Below are 24,615 nucleotides of genomic sequence, written 5' to 3'. Positions count from 1 at the left end.
TTGCTGGGCCTTGTGGTCAACATTGACATTTTAGGAATCAATGAACTAAAATGGACTAGAATGGGTGAATTTAATTCAGATGACCATTAAATCTACTACTGTGGGCAAGAATCCCTTAGAAGAAATGGAGTAGCCCTCATAGTCAACAAAAGAGTCTGAAATGCAGTACTTGCGTGCAGTCTCAAAACGACAGAATGATCTCTGTTTGTTTCCAAGGCAAAGCATTCAATATCACAGTAATCCAAGTCTATGTCCCAACCACTAATGCTGAAGAAGCTGAAGTTGAATGGTTCTATGATGATCTGCAAGACTTTCTAGAACTAACAACAAAGAATGATGTCCTTTTCATCATAGGGGACTGGAAATGCAGAAGTAGGAAGTCAGGAGATACCTGGAGTAACAGGCATGTTTGGCCTTGGAGTCAAAATGAAGCAGGGCAAAGGCTAACAGAATTTTGCCAAGAGGGCGCACTGGTCATACAAATACCCTTTTCCAAGAGACGACACTACACATGGACATCACCAGATGGTCAATACTGAAATCAGATTGATTGTATTCTTTTCAGCAAAGATGGAGAAGCTCTATACAGTCCACAAAAACAAGACCAGGAGCTGACTGTGGCTCAGATCATGAACTCCTTATTGCAAAATTCAGACTTAAATTGAAGAAAGCAGGGAAAACCACTAGACCATTCAGGTATGACCTAAATCAAATCCCTTATGATTATACAGTGAAAGTGACAAATAGATTCAAGGGATTAGATCTGATAGACAGAGTGCCTGAAGAACTATGTGCGAAGGTTTGTAACATTGTACAGGAGGCAGTCAAGAGAAGAGAAAAAAATGCAAAAAGGCAAAATGGTTGTCTGAGGAGGCCTTACAAATATCTGAGAAAAGAAGAGAAGCTAAAGGCAAAGGAGAAAAGAAAGATATACCCATCTGAATGCAGAGTTCCAAAGAATAGCAAGGAGAAATAAGAAAGCCTTCCTAAGTGATCAATGCAAAGAAAGAGAGGAAAACAATAGAATGGAAAAGATTAGAGATCTCTTCAAGAAAATTAGAGATACCAAGGGAACATTTCATGAAAAATGGGCACAATAAAGGACAGAAATAATATGGATCTAACAAAAGCAAAAGGTATTAAGAAGAGGTGGCAAGAATACACAGAAGAACTGTACAAAAAAGATCTTAATGACCTAGATAACCATGATGGTGTGATCACTCACCTAGAGCCAGACATCCTGGAGTGCAAAGTCAAGTGGGCCTTAGGAAGCATCACTACGAACAAAGCTAGTGGAAGTGATAGAATTCCAGCTGAGCTATTTCAAATCCTAAAAGATGATGCTGTGAAAGTGCCGCACTCAATATGCCAGCAAATTTGGAAAACTCAGCAGTGGCCACAGGACTGAAAAAGGTCAGTTTTCATTCTAATCCCAAAGAAAGGCCAATGCCAAAAAATGCTCAAACTACTGCACAATTGCACTCATCTCACACGCTAGCAAAGTAATGCTCAAAATTCTCCAAGCCAGGCTTCAACAGTACGTGAACTGAGAACTTCCAGATGTTCAAGCTGGATTTAGAAAAGCAGAGGAACTGGAAATCAAATTGCCAACATCTGTTGGATCATAGAAAAAGCAAGAGAATTCCAGAAAAACATCTATTTCTGCTTCACTGACTATGCTAAAGCCTTTGACTGTGTGGATCACAACAAACTGTGGAAAATTCTTCAAGAGATGGGAATACAAGACCACCTGACCTGCCTCTTGAGAAATCTGTATGCAGGTCAAGAAGCAACAGTTAGAACTGGACATGGAACAACAGACTGGTTCCAAATAGGAAAAGGAGTATGTCAAGGCTGTATATTGTCACCCTGCTTATTTAACTTATATGCAGAGTACATCATGTGAAATGCCAGGCTGGATGAAGCACAAGCTGGAATCAAGATTTGCTGGGAGAAATATCAATAACCTCAGATATGCAGATGACACCACCCTTATGGCAGAAAGCAAAGAGGAACTAAAGAGCTTCTTGATGAAGGTGAAAGAGGAGAGTGAAAAAGCTGGCTTAAAACTCAACATTCAAAAAACTAAGATCATGGCATCTGGTCCCATCACTTCATGGCAAATAGGGGGAAACAATGGAAACAATGATAGAATTTTATTTTCTTGGGCCCCAAAATCACTGCAGATGGTGACTACAGCCATGAAATTAAAAGACACTTGCTCCTTGAAAGAAAAGCTATGACCAACCTAGACAGCATATTAAAAAGCAGAGACATTACTTTGCTGACAAAGGTCCATATAGTCAAAGCTATGGTTTTTTCAGTAGTCATGTATGGATGTGAGAGTTGGACTATAAAGAAGGCTGAGCACTGAAGAATTGATGCTTTTGAACTGTGGTGTTGGAGAAGACTCTTGAGAGTCCCTTGGACTGCAAGGAGATCAAACCAGTCAATCCTAATGGAAATCAATCCTGAATATTCATTGGAAGACTGATGCTGAAGCTGAAGCTCCAATACTTTGGCCACCTGATGTGAAGAGCCGACTCATTGGAAAAGACTTTGATGCTGGGAAAGATTGAAGGCAGGAGGAGAAGGGGATGACAGAGGATGAGATGGTTGAATGGCATCACTGACTCAATGGACATGAGTTTGAGCAAACTCCAGGAGATAGTGAAGGACAGGAAAGCCTGGTGTGCTGCAATCCATGGGGGCAGAGTCAGACACGACTGAGTGACTGAACTGAACTGTGATTCATAATTCATATTGTGATTCATAATAAGAAATGAATCTTTGGTTTTTGTCCCTGTTTTTTGTCAAAGAGCTCTAAAAATTCTTGGAATTTTCCAAATGATGAGAGCTGTAAAGATGTTTCTATTATGTCAGTGAGGTGACTTTTGGAAAGCACCTGAGGATGGGGGCTGTTTCCTAGGAGAATCAGCCATGTGATTAAGGGGTTGAAATTTTCAGCCCCACACCCAGACCTCTTGGGAGGGGAGAGGGACTGGAGATTGAAAGGATATCCAATTACCAATGATTTAATTAATCATGCCTATGTAATCAAGCCTCCATGAAAAGCCAAAAGAGAGAGTTTGGAGAGCTTCTGTGTTGGTGAACACATGGACAGCAAGGGAGATTGACACCTTCAGAGAAAGCATGGACACTCCATGCCCTTTCTCCATACCTTGCCCTAAGCATCTCTTCCATCTCACTGTTCCTGAGTTATATCCTTTTATTATAAACTGGTGATCTAGTAAGTAAATATTTTCTTGAGCTCTGTGAGCCACTCTAGCAAATTAATCAAACACAAGGAAGGGGTCTTGGGAACCTCTGATTTATAGTCAAACAGTCAGAAGTACCCATGACCACCTGGACTTGTGATTGGCATAGGAAATGGAGGAGCTGGGGGCAGACTTGTGGGACTCAGCCCTTAACCTGTAGGATCTGTTACTATGTCTGGGTAGTAGGTAGTGTGAGAATTGAGTTGAATTGTAGAACACCCAGCTGGTGTCCAAGAATTGTTTGTTAGTGTGGGAAACCTCCCCTGCCAACACACACACACACACACACACACACACACTTTGGGATTGATGACTAATGTCAGTGAAGTGAGATTTGCTAAAAGAGCCCTGGATCACAGAAACTTGTGATTTGGAAAGAAAAAGGATAAAAGGATAGGAGAACAATGTGGAATCAAAGGTCATCTTGTCACCCACAGTACGGAGCAGCCACCATGCTGCAATTACTTCCTAAAGGTGAAAGTTACCAATGGAATTTAGAGATGGCTCCAACTCTTGGAATTTAGTCACTGGATGCATAAGGAAATGTAAACTCGTAAGACAGAGGCAAAATATTCACTCCCTTGGTTATTGTGATCTATAGTAGATAAACTAAAAGTAAACAAGAATAGTGTGTTAGATTTTGATGCTAGACAAAAAGCAGATTTCTGCGACTCAGAGCTGCAACTGCACCACCACCACCACCACCACCACCACCACCACCACCAAGGTTAAAAAGTGTGCAAGGACAACAGAAAGTACCTTCTAAGACCTCTGGTTGCCAATACAGGTAGTCAGCGTGGAGAGAGGGAAAAACCAAGAAACTACTGATACTAGGAAGTGTAGTGTGAAGGAGTTGTCTCATTTTGTGGATCAGTTTCCTCAGCTTCCCAAAAAACCTTTACCAAAATGGATTATGAGAGTGACTAATTTAGAAACTGTGTCTTTGTCTTTGGTTTTGGGGAAGAGCATGTTTGGATTGACACAGGACCCACAGGTCACTATGAAACAATCACCAATGTCTGTATGTGATTCAGACAGAAAGCAGGTTCTTCCCAAGGGAACAGCCAGTCTGGTGGACTGGGTAAAGTGCACTGAAAGGTACATTTACCCTGAAAAGAAGGGCTGTCCATCTCCCCCTGTGAATGTCAAGTAGAGTACCCCAGATTAAGCAGTAGATGCTTGTATGCAAGCCATGGAGGACTGGCTTTGTGATGACTGGAATATCCATTAGCTGATTATGCCCATTATCCAGGGCTCTTTCACATGGATGCCCCTTATAATCTTACTGTTGCAAAACTTAAAAAAACAGTTCTGGAAGTCTTATGGAATTTTCTGCCTCAGTTTCCCCTCGGGTCTTACAGATGCTAATAAAAACATTAGGTTTGGACTCCTCGGTGGTTCAGTGGTTAAAAAATCCACCTGCCAATGCAGGAGACATGGGTTCGATCCCTGGTCTGGGAAGATCCCACATGCTGCAGAGCAACTAAGCTCATGTGCCACAACTATTGAGCCTGTGCTCTAGAGCCCAGGAGACACAACTCCTGAGTCCATGTGCTGCAACTGCTGAAGCCCTCGTGCCCTGCAGCCCGTGCTCTGCAACAAGAGAGACCACCGCCATGAGAAGCCTTCACACTGCAACTAGAGAGTAGCCCCTGCTCACCCCACCTAGAGAAAAGCCCACGCAGCCACAAAGACCCAACACAGCCAATAAAGAAAGAAAATTAATTTTTTAAATCATTAGGTTAATTAACAAGGGATTAGAGAGGGGCTGAGGGGAGAGTCAAGGGACTCTTCCCGACAAGGTGAAAATTTTGAAATGGTTACTGAGAAATGAGATGAATAAAGCAAATATTCATAGGAGTGAAACAAAGAGGAAATAGGACTCATCCCAGCAAGGTGGAAATCTTTAGATGGTCATTAAGAAATGAGGCTAGACATTGATGGGGTCAATGTGTCCTCCTGCTGGTTCCCCAGCATTAGAGGACCCCAAAAAAGTCTGCTCTGTTTACTCCAATGGGAAGAAATTTAACCCCTCACCTATAGCCAGTTGGTCAGAAGTATAGGGAACAACAATCTGGGCTTGTGACTTATCGCTGAAGGGTTAGGGGCAGTCTTGTAAGACTGAACCCTTAACCTGTGGAATCTGATGCTATCTCCAGATAGTGTCATAATTGAGTTGAACTGTAGGACACCATGCTGGTATCCAGGTTGTACTTATTGGAGGTATGGAGAAACAACACACACAAACACACACATGCACACCCTCAGAAGTTGAAATTGGTTCCAGGAGCCCAGTTATATGTAATTCTATGTTTAGTGTTTTGAGGAACCTGCAACACACTTTTAAAAATGTTTTTCTAAGCTTTCAGGAAAACAAACCAAAAAAAAAAAAAAAAAGCCAGGAGAGGGAAGTGGCACCAGATGTTAAAACTAGAGCAGCAGGCACTATGTAAAAGTTTAAGCTTCCCTGAGGGCAAAACCCCCATAATTGGAGCCAGTACTTTAGATATTATCAGAAATGCAGGACATGCAGGTGCAAACTAAAGAATGTATTTATCATCTGGGTCTACAAGGGGAGTCATTAGCCACTTCAGTCACTGACCTTCAACCCACCCTAAATGTAGTTCATGACAGAGATCAAGATGAGGCATTCAGTGATCCAGGAAACCTGGCAGAACAAGCCTTCGGGTAGATATTTTCATGAGCAACTTTTTATGAACCTGGCTTCTTGCATCTTTTTGTTTTTGGAAAAGCACTAAAACCATTAACTAAGATATCTGTTCCTTGTGACTAGCAGCAACTTTCTACCAAGATGTGTGCATAGTTGCACATACCTGCTTCCCTGAAATCACCTATCTGCTAACCTCCTCCCTTACCTCTTAGAACAATTTCTGAGCTGTCTGAGAGGCTGTCTCCTGGGCTATAGTCTTCAGTAAGACACTGAATAAACTTGAGTCACACTCTTATGTTATGCAGGGTCTGTTTGTTTGTTGTTGTTGTTTTTTCAGTTGACACAAGGTCCTTGAAAAGTGAGGGACCTGAAGCTGCAATCTCTGCATTAAGCCAGGACCCTTAAAAGGCAATACCCCCAAAACCTACACATAAACTGTTTGTCTCTATCATGACTGTAGGTAGGAAACAAAACAAACAAGAGCACTACTCTTACTGCTGCTGTGACTGGTGCTACTGGAAGTACTCACTTGAGAATTTGCAGCCCAAAGCTTGCTCTGACTCAGGTCTGAAACAAATTCATACTACTCATGTTACTAGGGAAACCACAGGTGAATAAAAAATGCCCCCACATTGTTAGTGCCCCTGGCACCCAGCAGAAATAAATTACCATCTTTTTCAGAGGAAAGCATCCCCAATCTAGACCCCTCAGGGGTCCCAAAGATTTAACTTAATCAAGTAGGAGCTCCACATTTTAAAACTATCAAACACACAGGAAACAAATCAACATGAGGGAGAGTTAGCAGAAACAACAGATTTAGTTTCTCTAGGACAGAAAATACTAGAATGATCAGGTAAGGACCTAAAGGAACTTAATATGGATTGTTTAGATAAACAAAATATGTAATCAAAATGGGATAAGAAAAAGGGACTTATCACCTATGACCTGGAAAATCTGGGTAAAAAAATAAAATAGAATTTCTAAAAGTCAAAGTTATTGTTGTTGAAATTTGAAGCTCTTTGAGTGGGTTAAAACAGCAAGTTAAATATATCTGAAGACAGAGCAAACCTCAGATTTGGAGATATTTTCCAGAATGTTGCCCTAAGAGATAAGAAGATGGAAAATATGGTGAGACTGAGATATGGAAGATAAGAGTAGGAAGGTCAAACAGGTACATAATTTTAAAATGACCCCAGAAGAAAGTCCTGAGGCTTAACAAGAAATGGGGATCAAATAAACTGGCAAACATGTTTATAGATAAATTTAAACAATATTAATTATTTAAAATAGTGACTAATTTGTGGGGTTAAATAAAAGATCTGAAACTCTAAGGGAGGATGGAATGTGGGCTGAAAAATGAAAGTGTTAGCTGCTCAGTTGTGTCCAACTCTTTGTGACCCCATGGACTGTCCCAGAGGAGCAGCTAGGCTTCTTTGTCTGTGGAGTTCTCCAGGCAAGAATACTGGAGTGACAGATGTATAGAACAGACTTGTGGACTCTGGGAGAAGGCGAGGGTGGGATGTTTCAAGAGAACAGCATCAAAACATGTATATTATCTAGGGTGAAACAGATCACCAGCCCAGGTTGGGTGCATGAGACAAGTGCTCGGGCCTGGTGCACTGGGAAGACCCAGAGGGATCGGGGGGAGAGGGAGGCGGGAGGGGGGACTGGGATGGGGAATACATGTAAATCCATGGCTAATTCATTTCAATGTATGACAAAAACCACTGCAATGATGTAAAGTAATTAGCCTCCAACTAATAAAAATAAATGGAAAAATAAAAAATAAAAAAAAAAAAAATAAGCAGGGTGACAATAAAAAAAAAAAAAGAAAAAGAATACTGGAGTGAGTAGCCATTCCCTTCTCCAGGGGATCTTCTGGATGCAGGAATCAAACCTGGGTCTCCTGCATTGCCAGAAGATTCTTTACCTTCTAAGCCACCGGGGAAGCCCCAAACTGAGGGTTGCTCAGGCTTAAATACAGTATATGGTACTTTATTTTTTAATATATATTTTTGTTGTTTTTGTTTTGCTCTGGCTAAGCCCCTCAGCTTGTGGGATCTTAGTTTCCCGATGAGGGACAGAACCCAGGCTTCCAGCAGTGGAGGCTCCGAGTTCTAACCACTGGATCACTAGGGAAGTCCCCCAGTATGTGGTACTTTAGATTTGCTGGTGAAGAGGCAGCTAGGTTTGTGACTATCTGGGATGAGTACTTTCTATGTAGAGGGACCTGCAAGAGGGAGGCTCTGAAGCATGAAAGTTCTTGATGGGTTTGAGGAGAAAGAAGGCCAGTGTGACTGGAGCTAGCTAGCACATGTGATGTAAGAGACTGGATAATACAGAGCCAAGGTAGAAAGTGAATTTTATTCTACCTCTGGTTGACAGGCTTTGGAGGATTTTTCACAGAAAAGTGATATGCCTTATTAAAATTTTTAAGTGTTACTCTGCCTACAGTAAGAAGAGTGCGAGTATACGTCTACGGGGTGGTGGGGGTGTGCTGCCAAGAGTGGACATACAGAGGCTGGTTACGAGGCTACTGCATTGTATCTTGGACTAGGAGAGTGACAGTGGACAAGGTAAAATGTGACTTCTAGTCAAAAGTGACTCCCAGGTTTCTGGTTCGGGAAGCTAGGGGAATTGTGGTACCAGTGCATGAGATGAGGAAAGCGGAAAGGGAAGTAGGGTTTAGAGAGGGAGCAATGAGAGTTCCATCTTGGGCTTCTTAAATCTGAGATGCCTCTCAGATAAACTAGTGGAACTATCAAGCAGGCAGTTGAATATAGGAGTCTAGAGATAAGAAACACCATCTTAGATCACCATGCCAACCCTGTGCCAGCCTGTGACTGGAGTCCATCCAAGGCAGGCAGGCAGGAAATGTTCCAGAATGAGAGTTAGCAGTACCTTTTAGAAAAAGCCTCATCCGTAATGTTTACTAAATCTTTCATTAACTCATTTTGGAAAGCTTGCCAACCACACTATGGGCAAGGCACACTGTTGGCAAGACCAGGAAATCAGTGTGGTTTGACTTCCTTGCCACAAGGTTCCCTGTTCTTCACCACTGGGGCCACTCCTCTCCCCATAGACACTCTCTCTTCACCCTGAATTCCACCAGTCGACAACTGGATGTTTTGTCTGTGCAGAAGGCTGGCAGATGGGTCTGGGCAATTGTGCCACAGAGAATTAGAATCTCTGTGTCTCTGGAGGACAAGATTCAGTTCTTTTTCCAGCGCTAAAAGGAAAGAGAAAAAGGCAGGTTCCTGCTTCCTTGCATTTATTTCTGCAGTTATCTGGAATACCTTTTACTCCTCTCTCATCAATCTCTATGCCAACCATCCTTCAAGAGTCAGACTTCGTGTCATCTTCTCTGGCAGCCTTCCCCAGTTCTCCTAATTAGAATTCTTCTCTTTGTCTCCCATACTCCACTTGCTCCGAGTGCCTCTATAATAGTGCTAACAACAGTCTGCCTTGTAGTCCAATTATTTGTGAAGTTCTGACTTCCGTATTATGCTGTCAACTCGGAACACGGGGGCCTTTTATTGTATGTTTCTGTATCTCCCACATAGTTCCTTTGTCACAGTAAGTACTTTATGAATGAATATTAGTGGAATTTAACTTTCAATGAAAATATTTGGCATGTTGAAAGTGAGTCCCATAGACAAGCAAGACCTTAATTCCTGAGATAACATTTCTTTCTGAACAGTTAGATAGTGAAATTTAGAATCTACCAGCAACAGGCATGTATGAGAACTAATAATAATTGCCAGCATCTGTAATATGTGGATGGAAAATCTAATCAAGCTTAAATCAAATCACAGAGTGAATTTGCCATTTGCAGCTAATGGACTCAAACTGCCCACACACAGTGATCTGTTGTCTCCATTTCCCCATTTGTACTTTGACATAGAAGCCACTGGATGGTCCATATAGTCTATTGTTCGTGCTAATGCACAACCAAGCTAGCCTCCCTTCCCCCAACTCATGCTGTTTTTTTTTAAGGAAGAACAGGGAATAAATGGTTTAATGTTAATAGGAGTTGATTGATTTTATTGATTTTGTGCTGGCAGTTGATTAATTACACAGACAGGTGTCATGCTTTTGTGTTCCCTTCTCTGACTTAAATACCCAAGTGTGTTTCAAACAAAAGCTGATGTCAGCAAGACCCTTGATCTCTGAGGATGCTAAGTGGTATCATATGATTATTATTTTGATCACTTTAATTGCCCCTTCACGACAGAAATTTAACACAAAAAAACTGGCTTGCAAAATTATATATTTGCAATATAACCTAAAGTGTATTTGTATTATGTTAACCAAACAGAAATATTTTTTTTTTATTTTTGGCTGTGCTGGGTCTTCACTGCTGCTCAGGCTTTTCTCTAGTTGCAGCGAGCAGGGGCTACTCTCTAGTTTCGGTGCTCAGGCTTCTCATTGCGGTGGCTTCTCTTGTTGCGGAGCACAGGCTCTAGAGCACGCAGACTTCAGTAGTTGGCAGTTCACAGGCTCTAGAGCACAGGCTCAGTAGTTGTGGTGCATGGGTTTAGTTGCTCTGAGGCATGTGGGATCTTCCCAGACCAGGGATCAAACCCATGTCTCCTGCATTGCAGGCAAATTCTTTACCACTGAGCCACCAGGGAAGCCCCTGAATGAAATTTTAAAAAGCAGATATGAGTTTGAGTTTCATTTGGAAATTATTTCTTACACTCCATTCCTCTCCTTTTTTTCCTTCTTCCTCTTTGTTCTCTTCCTCCTCCTATCCTTCTCCACTGCATACTCAGTTACCAATTATGGCAATGAATAGGAGTTTTCTTATCCCTAGATTAAAAATGTGATCCATGAAGATGTTTTCTTTCTTCAATCCACTAAAACATTCTAATGTATATCGGGCATTGATGAGGACAAAAGGTGACTCTCCTGCCTATATAACAAACCTTTGAAATTAGGGCTTAGGAGGGCATGTCCTCTCAGGCAATTGAATTGTTTTGTCCTGAATTGAATCAGGATACCTGAGTGCTAGTCTCAACTCTGCTATGATCCATCTGGGTATCCTTCAGCCACTTTGACATTCTATGTTTTGGGTTCCTCATATTTAACATGGAGGGCTTTCTGTTTTCCCAACTCTGTAACAAAGCAGGGAAGGGTTGTTGTGTCTCAGTATCCAAGGCATTTGGGAAAGCTGGGTATCCACATGCACCATGTGAATTTGTCTACATTCGGGAGCCAGTAAAATGTGGGGTGGGATCACACAAGAAACCTGATGCTGAACAGCTGGATTGCAAAATGAATGTGTTTGAAGCCAGTCACACCATTGTGAGTTTGTCAGAAGCATAGGGGCTTTGCCTTTCTTAGGAGCTCCCCAGAGAAGAGGTTATCCAAAGGCTTTTCCCAAAGCCTGGGTAGGGGCAGAGAGACTTGGAGTTGGAGAAGGGTGGGTCATTTTAACAGCAACCCCCAGAGCAATCTATGAAGGCTTTGTTGTTCTACAATAGGATAGCATGGCATGTCACCACAATGGCTGCCTTTGAGCTTTTGGGTTTTCTTCTGGGGAAGTGATTTTCACAAGTACCTCCAAAATGAATGGTCTGGTACCTTTGGGGGAAGGGTTGCCGTTTGAAGTATTTACTAAATTCTTTTTATGACTAGTAGTTGGTTGAGGTTTTCCATTTCTTTTTTGCTAATTTATTTATTTGTGTTTTCCTTTAAAAATGATTCATTTCATCTGTCTTCAAAGTAATTGGCATAGTGATACAAAGAATAACTTCTTAATTCACAGTCATTGCTCCTTTCTTATTCCTAAATTTATGTATTTCTGTTACCTGTCAAAACCTTTGAATGCTAGGTCACATTGTCTGTCACTATTGATTTCTTGTTTCTACTTTTCTGCCTTTCTGTACCCTTACAAAGCCTCCTTCTTATTTTCTGTACATTCAATTGAGGCAGGAACCATGGGAAGATCCAGAGGGAAGGATTAAATTTGGTCTTTACAGTCAGGGGACCTGTGATTTAATGGGAAGGAATAGGTGAGTACTCATGAAAATACAAGCAGGTTTTGAAACAGAGTGCTACATGCTAGAGACCACGAATGGAGGGGTACCCAAGGGAGAGGCTTCTCTCACTCATGACCACAGCCAAATGAAGCCAGTCAGGGGCAACCCCAGATACAGAGTGTGGCAGAGATCTTCAAGGTCAAGAGGCAGCAGGGGCATAAATAAATATGTCAAGGTTAGGGGCTCCAAATTTTGTTGGTCCAAGATGTTAGTGGGAGTCTGCGAAAGGGTTCGAAGCCATGTGTATAGCCTCCATCATTGTCTCCACTACCAGGGCAATATGTGTGTGTGTTCTCTCAGTCATATCTGACTCAGTGACCCATATCTGACTCTGTGACCCTATGGACTGTAGCTTGCCAGGCTCCTCTGTCCATGGGATTTTCCAGGCAAGAATACTGGAGTGGGTTGCCATTTCCTCCTCCAGGGGATCTTCCCGACCCAGGGATCAAACCCATGTCTACCTTGCATCTCCTGCATTGGCAAGCAGATTCTTTACCACTGAGCCACCTGGGAAACCTCCAGGGAAATATGCAGGCTGCTTTGAACTAACATGCCAGCTAGTGACTGGGTCACTTGGATGTGGTACTAAATAGCTCTCATGGCACCTGCAAATACTCCTAGCACTCCTGACACAATATTGAAATGCTCTATTTCAGTGTATCTCATCCATCAGATTATGAGCTCCATGAAGTCTGTGGCCTAAGTCTTACTCATTTTTGTCTCCCCAGTGCCTGAACCACGTGTAAGTGCTTTTATTACTGAGTGGCTAAAAGCACAGGTTAGGGTCACATCAATCTGTACTTACGTGACTTCATCACGTTCTACCTGACTCATTTACTTATTGTCTCTGGACCTCAATTTTCTCATCTGTAACATAGTGATGACAATAACATCGACCTCTTGGATTTGTTGTGAGAGTAAAATGGGATGACAGATTTGGAAGTACTTAGCAGAGTGCCTGTTCAGAGTAAGCATTCAATTAGTGGTAGCTCTGTTTGTCATTACATGATTGTGGAATGAATGGGTGAGGATGAGTGGGCTGAAGAAGGATGGTGGCCTATTTGATGAGGTCAAGACCCAGGGTGGGAAGAGGCTTAATAGGAGCAAACTTGGCAGTGCTCCAAGTCTCCCTCTCTTTTTTTGGCATCCTTTGGGTGATTGGGAGGCTGAGACAATGGGGATAATCTTTAAGCATCTCTTGCTTTGTGTAAGGCTTGCAGTCATCTTGGCTGGGGGAACAGGGATTGAATAGACCCTGGGTGGGGAATGATGTTATTAATATAAACATTTTTCAAATGTAACATATTGCTCTCTGCACCCAGCAAGCTGTTGTTAGTTTGTGAGCACTGTGCCTTTGGAAAACCATTGAAGGCAGCTTGAATGGGTAGCTTAAAACAATTAGAAGCTTTGAACACTTTCAAGCTAAGGATTGGGATAAGAATGTTTTGACTCTATGATTTCTCCTGGGGTTTCCCTGGTGTGCTGGACTAATTATCAAATGTAATTAGGAAAGCTGAGAAGTGGGGAGACTGCAGAGAGCAGCATACTTTCCCAAGGACCCTCATTTGTTTGTGCAGAAAGGAGTTGGGGGGACTGTCTCTCTACTACGGAGAAGCAGCAACACATAGGACACAAGAGGGTGGGAAGGATCCTGGGAACATGAATTTACCAGCAGAGCCTCATGCCTACAGGGGCCCATTGCTCTTGATTAAATGTTAAGTGGTCAGGACAGGTTTCCCCTCCCTTTTCTTCAGGAAAGGATGGTATTTTGGGCCACTACAAGGTTTTTGGTACACTTTTAGGAAAAAGTCCAATTTTGAGTGGGTCCAGAGTAGTTAAAACCTGGTCTCCTTCCTTCAAAACTCGTGAAGCTGGAGAGAAGGACTTCCACATCTTGGTCAGCCACGGAGTCAGTCTACCTCAGGCTGTGGAAGATCTTTCTCATCTTCCTTGGCCTACACCCTTGACCCCAGAGTTGAGTTAGCAACACTCCATCTATGAAGCTCTGAGGAAAGGTGACGTTTACAGGGCTATCTACTTGCTGACTTTTATTCAGAGGGTAACATTCCATTTGACATGGTCTTGAAGTTACTCTTGATAAGATGGAAACAAAATACCACATATGCAACATGAAAAGAAAATGGCACTCTGTGTATCTTTTACTCTCCAGGGGCTGTGGTGCAGACTATGAGCCTGGTATTTTGAGAAAAATAAGATCCCTGGGGACTTAAGATGATGTATGAAGTTCATTGTCACAAGAGCATCAAATATCAAATCAGTGTCTCTGCTTTCTCTGTAGGTAACCTGTCTCCATGATTTCTTTGGCGATGATGATGTGTTTATTGCCTGTGGTCCTGAAAAATTTCGCTATGCTCAGGATGACTTTTCTCTGGATGAAAATGGTAAGGACAACCACTGAATTTTATTGTTTCATTATTCTCACTCCTTCTATCCCTTAGGATTTTCATGGGTTTCTATGGCCTGGAGAACATCTATGAGTGGTCCCTCTATCCCATATATTTGGATATAGGAGCCACTAAGTGAAAGTTGATTGCCTATCTCAGATGCTCAGCCTCCAAACTCAATAAAACTCACTACCTGCCACCATAGTGACTGTATTTCTTGAACCATATATTATGTCACCTGGGCTGACAGGCTCAATCAGACCATGGGAAGGAACATTTGGAGTCAGAAGTTAGTTATTGTATGTGTATATATTTTTTTCTAGTCAACATCCTCCAGCTATTTGGCCTATGTCGGTGGTTCCATTTTAGAACTATTTTCCACTGTGTTCCTAGTGTCAAACATTTTCCCTCTTCCCACATCCTGGCTTACTGCCCCATTCCCCATGCTTTGTGACTCAAGATTCCAGAAGATTGTGAATCTCAGGAAGGAGGTGAACATCTGCCCATCTCCCTTTACTTGAGTCCAAGCTCCATGAGTAAGTTACTGGTAAATTAGCTCACACATCATTCCTTCAAACATTGAGGACCACCTTGTAGTCCTAAGACATAAGGTGCTTTGGCATGAGGTGCTTATTCCAGTTTCCAGAAGTTGGTAACACACTGAGTCTTGGTTCTTCCCAGCTCTACTAAGCCATCTGTGTCCTTTTCCACCAGAATGCCGAGTCATGAAGGGAAACCCATCAGCCACAGCTGGCCCCAAGGCATCCCCAACACCTCAGAAGAGTTCAGCCAAGAGCCCTGGCCCCATGCGCCGGAGCAAGTCTCCAGCTGACTCAGGTAACGACCAAGACGGTGAGTGCTCTTCTCCTAACTGTGCACGCTGACTTCATTTATGGAGGCCAGTACCCTCTGCATGCAGAGGAATGAGTTCCTCATGAACACCACTGTGTCTCCGTGAGGCCAATTCTATCCATTCAGAGACTAACCAGTTCAATTTGTTTGGCATCATGGAGATACAGCTACAACCCTGATTCTACTCAAATGGGTACAGACCAGAAATCTGGCCCACTTGCCATGCTTGCCGTAATGCTGTTTGTTATGGTTCTCTTCATTGCCATTATTCTCAACGTCATCCAGCAAATGCATCGTCAGTGATATAATCAAGTCAAACATAAATTTGGGATAGAAAATCAGAATCAAAAACAAGAAGGTTAAAAAAAAAGAGCTACTTACCTCAAAGTGTCAACATGGTAGATGCCCTTGAGCTTTAAATGTAACTTTGAATTTTTTAGAAGTCAAAACAAAAAGGGAAACAAAATAAACTGCATCATTCTCACAGGAGTAAAGGACATATAGGTCAGGTTCCCAAAGGAAATAATGAGATTTGATATATAGGATTTTATTTAGTGGATAGTGTGTGATGTAAAAAATGTGATCTAGGGGTCTAGGGATCACTGCTGACGCATGAGCTATTTATCAGTCTATGAAGAGACTGGAGCTGGTGCCAAATGTAAATCATGCCACTGAGAAACCATTTACTTCAGCCAGCTCTTTTTTCATAGCATGATTTTACTGATAAAAGCAGCAGTGTGTTGGTTTACATTCTGGTGCAAGGTCTTGCACCCACATTTTAAGTGGCACTGATCTAGAAAGCAAAAGGGCCACAAAAGTCCAAGTTTAGAAGCTCAGTAGACTCATGCACTGACAATTTGAGCTCTTCATGGATAATAAATTCTATGATCCAGAAGACTTACACATTTATCCTCCCAAGGCTTAGGGTTCACCATGAGAATTCTTCTAGCCAGAGAGCCTTGGGGCAAAGAGCAAAAGCACTCCTTATCGCATCTTCAGTTTGAGGCAGCTTGAGCAACCTGTTGGCTTTGAAATGTCCATGGCCTAGAAAAACAGCTGGTCCTGCTGGCCTCGTCCTACCATGCCTATCACTGGGCATCTCTTTATTCTCAGGAAGAAGGAACCCAATTGTGAAGAGGCAACTCAGGCTTTTCATACCTTCATGTCTTTGCATACCCTGTTCTCCTGCACCTGGAATGCCATCCCTCAAACCCACCACTCTTCTTTGCTTGAAAACTATTAACCCTTCAATACCTCAAGTAGAAATAGTTGTTCCATTTTCCACAATATCATAGCATGTTGTTCATATCTCTGGGGTAATAGTCACAACTGTGTTGTAAAGTATGTATTTGCTTGTATGTATTTACTTCCTCAACTAAATCCTGGGTCCCTCAAAGGCAAGGTGTCATGTTCATTTTTGTATCCTTAGTGCTGAGCACAGTACCTTTGTCCTAGTAGATGTTAATAGTGTTTGTAAATGAATAGATGCACAAGAGCACCTATTTCACCCTGCACGGTACTAGAAACCCAGTAGACATGTAGGTAATACTTGCTGAAGGAATTTTTTAAAATGCAGCTGTTTCATGATATTTTGGTTAAACATAAGAATAGCACATGAAACTATGTAAGCAAATTCATATTGCTCAAACTACAAAGACCTAGATTTTAACACTTGGATTGAGAATGAAATTGTTTGTACAGGTTCTAAGGAGGGCCTTGCAGAAAAAAAAATGGACTTGAAGCACTTAATCAAGATTCATGAAGTCTGGGGACTTCCCTGGTGGTCCAGTGGTCAAGACTCTGCCCTTCCACTGCAGGGGGCACAGGTTCAATCCCTGGTCAGGAAACTAAGATCCCACATGCCATTCAGTGGTAGCCAAATAAATACATAAATAAAAAAGATTCATAAAATCTGGCAATAATCGCTTAGCTAATCACTTTTTCAGAGTATCACTGGCTATTTCTGGGATTTTTAACCTGTATTACTTATCTCTTGCTATAAAACAAATCACCCTAAAACATACTACATAAAAACAACAAACCTTTTTTATCTCACATTTTCTGTGAGTCAGGAATTCTGGGGTGGTTTAGCTGGGTGGTTCAGGATCTTTCATGTAGTTGTCATGTGGCTGAGGTCAAGGTGTCAGTACGGGATGCAGTCATCTGAAAACACAACTGGGATGGTAGAATTAACTTCCAAGATGGCCATTGGCAAGATCTTCTTCCAGACAGTGATTCAAGAGAATGAAGAAGAAAGAAGATGTAGTGCTTTTTATGATCTGCTCTCCAAAGCCATATACTGTCACTTCTGTCTTAGCCTTTTTATTGGAAGCAGTCACTAAGACCAGCCCACATTCAGGGAAGGAGTTGCAGCCTCCATTTCTTGAAGGGAAGGATATCTGAGAATTTGTGGGCATGTTCTTAAGCCATCACATAATCCATTAGTTAGAAAGGCTGGATTGGCAAAAGTTTGAAGTAAGTAGATTCTCTTTGCAGACTGTATCCAACTGGGTTACCCAGCACACATGAATATGACCACCTGTAATTAAACATAGTTTACACATACGTCAAATAATTGATCTCCAGCATGCTACCTATAGAATTTCCCTTCTAAAATATATGCACCTCACTGAGTCTAATGTGTTTGAGACAAAGAAGGAATGCATTTAAGACTCAAGGAACATATATTAAATTGAGTTTTAATAGATCCCAAGGTAGGCTTAGGCAGGCAAGACCTATTCTTAGGTCTTGAACTCTGAGTTCTTTTAGAACTCCCTTGCTAAAGAGAAGGAATGAGGATGCACTCATACATACAAGATAAACAAAGTAACCAATTTGAGGTAGGAAAATGGGACCTTATTTGGCATCAGAATTACTAACAGCCCCTGTTTCTTACCAGTAAAAAAAAAATCTAAAGTGGTATCCTCAGTAGAGAGAATTTAAATCTTCATTTCAGATAGTTCATGAACATAAGTGAAGTCAAACTCTAGTCTAGCCAGCCTTCATGTTCTGGCAATTTTCAGAACATTTGAGCTCATCTTAGATGATGTGTTTAGGGCCTCCACATGCTTTCAGCCCCAAAGGGTAAAAGGGAGTTTAGGGTCAAGACTAGGACACCCACTCAGTGAACATTCCACAGAGATAAAGCCAATCTCAGGCAAACCAGTACTTCAGGTAAAGTTTGGAGTTGACATACCCATTTTCCCTTTTCCACCACCTCCTCACTCAGGACCATTCCAAGCTGGGAGGTGTAGGGGGATAGGATATGGAAGAGGAAAGAAAGACATCCCTCTAGGAAAACCCAACTCTACCACTTCCCAGCTTTGTGACTTGGTTCAAGTTTCTTACCTTCTCTAAGACTTGGCTCCCATTTTGGATAAGACAGAACTTGCACGTCTAGACAAAAATCATTCTCCACGGTTATCAGTTATTTCCAGAGTTGTAAAACAGATTCCACAGAATTAGATAATAAGAAGGATGAGCTATAGACAATACACAGTTTTTCATAAAGCATCAGGGTTTTCTGAGCTGTCAGCAAGAAACATATACAGATTAATTTAGGGGCTTAGGTGTAAAGAATCTGCCTGCAATGCAGGAGACCTGGGTTTGATCCCTGGGTCAGGAAGATCCCCTGGAGAAGGGAATGGCTACCCACTCCAGTATTCTTGCCTGAGAATTCCATGGACAGAGGAGCCTGGCAGGCTTACAGTTCATGGGGTTGCAAAGAGTTGGACACAACTGAGCGACTAACACTTACTTACTTACTTAAAGAATAATGGCATTGGGTGGGGCTGAAATTCTTTGTTCTTTTTTAGGACTTGGTAATACTGCCCTTTTTCTGTTCTCTGTCAGTCTGTCTTAGATCTGAGATTTGTGGATGGATCCACATTTCTTCATTTAGCCTGAGTAACTAAAGGTTGTGGAAGATAGGCCATTTCCAGGGAATTTTAACTACCTTCCTTTGATGGCAAATGAAAGCCAAAAATGTTCCTCTTTAGTCGGGATTCAAACCAAATGGAACATTGGCTCATTTAGGTTCAGTTAAAGGAATGTTTTGATGTTCTAGTTCATTAGAAAATATGTAGGTTTGAGTTTGGTTTGAACAAGTTTTCTAGCTTTGCAAACACACACACACACACACACACACACACACACATATATATATATATGTATAGTCCAATTCATGATTCAGTTAATATCTGGGTTCAGTTTGAATTGAGGTTTAGTAAATTGATGCTATTTGGTCTGTAATTTACATCATAATTTGATTCTTTGTTCCTTAGTGTTTAAGTTGTCTCTTTCCTCTTCTGCCCATGAATAAATCAAAATCTTTCTACTTTATTCCCCTCGAGTTCAGTCCCCACTCCTGCCTGCCAATACTGATGGCAGTATTGCCCCAAATGGGATGTCTGTTGCTAAGCCTAAACTTGAGTTAAGGAAAAATTTGATTGTCTATATAATATAGCTATTAAGGAGCTCTCATTCTCGCTGGGCAGAGCTGATGGACTCTGAGAATATAAGTCCCATTAGCCAAGCTTGTCTTTAAAGTAGGGCAAAGGACTGTGTGGAAAGCAGGTGAAACCTGAGCCCAGAGGACTCCTGTGGAATGTGTGAAGGAAGTTTATGCAGTGCTCCATTTTGATTAACCCAGGACTTGCCATATGACGGGCAAAGGTAAGCCTGGCTTCAGAACTAAAGGAAGAGGTTTCTGCACATCTCTCTCTATTTTTATTTCAGCCTTTAATGTGTTAATTTCTTCTTTATGCAACTACCTCCCAATTGGATTGAATTGAATTGAATTAAAAGGACAAATTCAGCCAGATGCTGGGAAGGAATCTTTTTTTTTTCTTTCTTTTTTTGAGGAGCCTCCAAAAAAGCTAATTACCCACCCTGGTAGGCTGAGAGGATTATAATGTGATAATTGGTTTGCTATTCTTCAACAGTAAGTCATTGTTGTAGCAACCCAATGTTCCCCACCCTTCGTCTCCCAACCTATGAGCACCTATTCCTGAAAGTCAAATCTTCCCTGTTCCCAAATTCCCTAGAATGAATGTCTTCTCTACCAAAATATACATCTTTTAAAAGGGGAGGTCAAGGACCACAAAACAGCCAGGTTAGAAGGAGGATGTCCATGGGAGTATTGTATCCGGGAGTCCTTCTCTTCTGAACTAATCAGGCTGCTTTGGGTTGACTAAGCTGGAGGAAACTGAATGCTCTGACCGTCCTGAATGTAACTGTCTGGATGTACCAACTCAGTCCAATAAAAATAAAATGCAAGCTTTGTATGTAATTTAAAATTTTCTAATAGCCACAGTTAAGATCAAAGAAACAGGTGAAATTAATTTTGATAATTTATTTTATTTAATACATCCAAAATCTTATCATTTTGTCATGTAACCAATGTAATAAATTATTGAGATATTTTACATTCATTGAAATGGGATTGTATTTTATACTTACAGTACACCTCAATTGACTAGCCACACTTCAAATGCTCACTTGCCACAGTGACTGTGTGTGGGCTCTGTTGCCCAGTCATGTCCGACTCTTTGCAACCCCGTAGACTATAACCTGCCTTGCCAGGCTCCTCGGTCCATGGAATTTTCCAGGCAAGGATACTGGAGTAGGTTGCCATTTCCTTCTCCAGGAGGTCTTCAACACACAATATCCTTCTTCTGCATCTGAGAGAAGTTCAAGATAATGATCTTTTACATGACGTAAATGCTCTGCACTTTGCAAAATATTTCCAAATCCATCATCTCAGTTGTCACTCATAATAGCACCATAAATTAAGTTGGGAAAAGAAAATTATCCAGTTGTTTTTTTTTTAGATTGGAGAACTAAGATATAAAGAGGTTCAGTAAATCTTGCAGTCTTCCCAATATCTATTTACTACTCAAGAATGAGAGCTCAGCTCTCCTGACTCCCATGCAAACAATCCTTGCCTTGTCCTTGAGGCAGGGTGTAGAAGCTCCGGAGTGGTGAATAAACAGTCTTTCTTGGATGGCCCTTGCCTCTCTGCTCCTTCTACCTTCCTCAGCTTTCAGAAAAGGGCTGTGGGGAGGCGGAGGTGGGGGTGGTATGTGTGACATCCTCTTTGTGCAGCATAGAACATAGCCATAAACTAAGCACCTTTGTTTCCAGTGCCTATCATAGACCCTCCATCAGCTCCCCTCCTGTCCACCCAAGGGTAAGTGCTGCCCTTTGTCTGTGCCCTTGGTGAGGCCATAGGAAGAGAAAAAACTTCCCTTACCGCCTCCCCCATTCTGGTTCTTTCTAACACCACAGCTTATGTCTAGTTGAAGTGGAAGAACTGTCCTATTTTTCCACTGCTTAGGAAATGGTTGGAGAAGCAGTATAATGGGGGCCCTGAGCACACCATAGACCATGGGATGTAGTGGTGTTGACCCATGTCCCTGCAGTAGGAGCCCTAGCAACCTGTTGCACCCTGGGATTTGTGTTTAAATACAAGTGATTCTCCAAATTTTTGGTGCAGTATAAAAATTTTTATTTACAAATACTTATATAGTTATGTGCCAAGCAACCATTCTAATAATTTTACATGTATTAACTAATTTAATTCCTACAACAACCTTATGAGGTAGCTGTTATCCCCATTTGGCTCATGAAGAAACTAGGGCATATGGAAGTGGACTGACCTACCCAGGACCACACAGCTAGTAAGTAGTAGAGCTGGGGTTTGAACCCAGGCAATCTGGCTCCACACTCTACAATTTAACCATTGAACTGTGGTGCTGAAAATGAGACTTAATGATAATGATTTGTTTAGATGCCGAGTGCGTAAGAGACACAGGCAGTAAGTGCTGTTGGAAGTATTGGAGTTTGTGGGAAAGTGAGTTTACTGTGGGCTAGGGTGTTAAGGCTTCCTGAAAGAACTGGGACTTGAAGGAAGATTTCAGCTGATAAAGAAGTGGATATTTCTGGCAGCAGAGAAAACATGAACAAAAGAGCAGAGGTAGTAATGAATATAGCACATTGAGGTACAGACAGGCTGCCGTTAAATCTACATCTCCAGCCCCCACCTTCCTTCTGGATATCAGCGCCATGAATGCTGACCAGACAATTCTGCCTCCATGTGCCAAATGCAATGTGTCTACAAATCAAAAATATTTCCCTTCCCCAACTCCCTGACAATAGAATCAATTCTATTCCCTAGACCCAGCACCTTGGCATTATCTTTGACTCTTCCCACTCTTCAATCCTTCATGTCTACCATATCCTGTTCCTGTTGTTGTTGTTGAACCTTTAAACCATCTTCACCTTTCTCACAAAAAATCTCTTCCTTTCCCTCATCACCTGATGCCTGAATTGCTCAACATACTCTTACATAGTATCTCTGCTTCAAATCTCTATCCACTTAGGCATTTGCTGTGGTGACACCACATTTTTCATCCTAAAGCATAGCCATTGTATAACTTATCTGCTCCGATACCTTCATTGGTTCCACATGGAGTTCATTGACCATCCCACCCCCATGGTACTGCTGAGAGAGTCGAGAACCAAGTGCTCTGCTTTGGGGAGCATGGCCATAACATGCAAAAATAAAAAATAATGGGCTTCACTCGGGAAAACTTCAGTCTTCTAATGTCTGACCTGCTAGCCAAAGAATTAGTCCTCAGCCTCCATAAGTTGATGAATCACCCACCGTGGAAGGGGATTTCCTAACTCAATGCTTCAATTCCTTCCATTTCTAGTAGTGGCAGTAGTAATAGCAATGGAAGATGTCATTATTGAGCCCTCTCTATCTGCTAAGGCACTTGGCTAAGCGTTTTCTATGTAGTATGTCATGTAATGCTCAAAACAACAAGAATTGGCATCGGCATTATTTTTATTCAAATGTTACAGATGAGGAAACAGACTCACAGAAGGTAGGTTCCACCTGAGGTCACACATCTAAGAAATGGCTAAGCCAGGGTTTAAAACCCTGACTGATTCCAAAGCATATATTCTTTTCACAGATTAAGGGCAGTGTAGTTTTTTTCTAGTTCCTGCCCCATAAAACTGGGAGTGTTGACAACAGGCTTGCTCCACCAGAAACATGTTCTCAGCAAAACCACCTTCAACTGGAAATAAATATTGTCAGCATTATCAAGTCTGAGGAAATGATCCTGGCACATCTATCAGTCTTCTTACAGTTGTCCTCTTCTTGAAGGAAACTGATCTGTGTCAAAATAGTGCAGAAATGGGTACACATTTTTTTGTTTTGCTATAGGGAAGACTCTTACTTCTCTCCTTTATTTAAAAGATTCACCACTGCATGCTGTCCAAGACTCTATAGGGAATTGATTTAAAATTCAAATTCCAACTTCTGAAGTTACAGTGTCTTACAACCTATGATTGAATTTGGCCTGAGAACCAGGCTTGTGATCAAATCAGTGAAAAACTCTTCTTGGGCCCTTAAGTTTTTGCTTCCCTATTAGACGAGTCTGGGGAGAGGGACAAAAGCTTTCCCACTGAGCAGAAATAATTAGCCAAACCAATCCACACACCCCGCCCAAGGGCTCTTTGGAATGAATGTATGAAAACCACAGGCTCAGTCTCTTGGCCTTGTTCTGAAGTAAGTTGAAACCACCTTGGTTCTACTTGGATGGCCTTCCAGAAAACCTCCCTGTATAAGTAGGAAGAAACCAGGGTGTCTTTGGACTGGAATGAAGGAACATTTGAGCATCTCAATATGAGAAAAGAACGAGGAAGTGACTGAACTGTATATTGAGATCTCCCTCTTCAAGACATTAGGAAATTAGAAAAGACAAGACAGAGAACCAATCACTAAAATCATGGTGGTATGTGATATGCTAACTTTGGGGGAATTTTGAAATAAATCTGTAAGCAAATCCTGAAGTCCACCATCCATTAAGAAGAAGCAGTTTATTTATCCCCTTTAAGCAAGTCCTAAACTCTCTGAGGCTCTTCTTGTGATTAAAAGGAGACCATTATTCCTGGCTACCATCTCTTGGGGTTATCAGGAGAGTCATGTGAATTCATATAGTGCAAAATGCTTTGAAAACAATTGTAGAAATACATCTGCTGTTTTCAACGTGGCTCTGAAATGATTGTCATGGCTTTTTTTTGTAGACTGGATTATTTCTTTTCAGTGAGCAGTATTTCAAAATAGACCTCAAACCCAAACCAGCAGACTTGATTTTGAGTTGAGCTCAAATGTGGAGATTCAAATGGCAGGGAAAAGCCAGAGCTAAGTGAGAATGAATATCAAATCAGTTTACTCCCCAGCCAAAGACTGGGTGAAAAGCACATGTCAAACTGACCTTTTTCTTCCTGTACCTTGCGAATTTGAACCCAGAAAGTAAATGACTTGTTTAACTCATTGCCCAGACAAATCTTTA

At 41.7% G+C, this 24,615-nt stretch overlaps 1 protein-coding gene across 4 annotated transcripts in view; it reads left to right on the top strand.

Annotated features, from left to right (window-relative positions):
* The window catches only part of DCX (doublecortin), a 412,950-nt gene that overhangs the window by 363,141 nt on the left and 25,194 nt on the right, over window positions 1–24,615 (top strand). For 3 of the 4 annotated variants that reach the window (XM_070462134.1, XM_020903545.2, XM_070462135.1), the window contains 2 exons: window positions 14,293–14,395; window positions 15,113–15,250. In XM_070462134.1, the coding sequence (XP_070318235.1) occupies window positions 14,293–14,395; window positions 15,113–15,250 (241 nt within the window). The remainder of the gene's footprint in view (window positions 1–14,292; window positions 14,396–15,112; window positions 15,251–24,615) is intronic. The other variant, XM_070462136.1, reaches the window with a different exon arrangement.

This window comes from Odocoileus virginianus, unplaced genomic scaffold (assembly GCF_023699985.2).
Source record: "Odocoileus virginianus isolate 20LAN1187 ecotype Illinois unplaced genomic scaffold, Ovbor_1.2 Unplaced_Scaffold_1, whole genome shotgun sequence".
NCBI lineage: Eukaryota > Metazoa > Chordata > Mammalia > Artiodactyla > Cervidae > Odocoileus > Odocoileus virginianus.
Note: the sequence above shows the minus strand (reverse complement) of the source record. Positions and strands in the feature narration are given on the sequence as shown.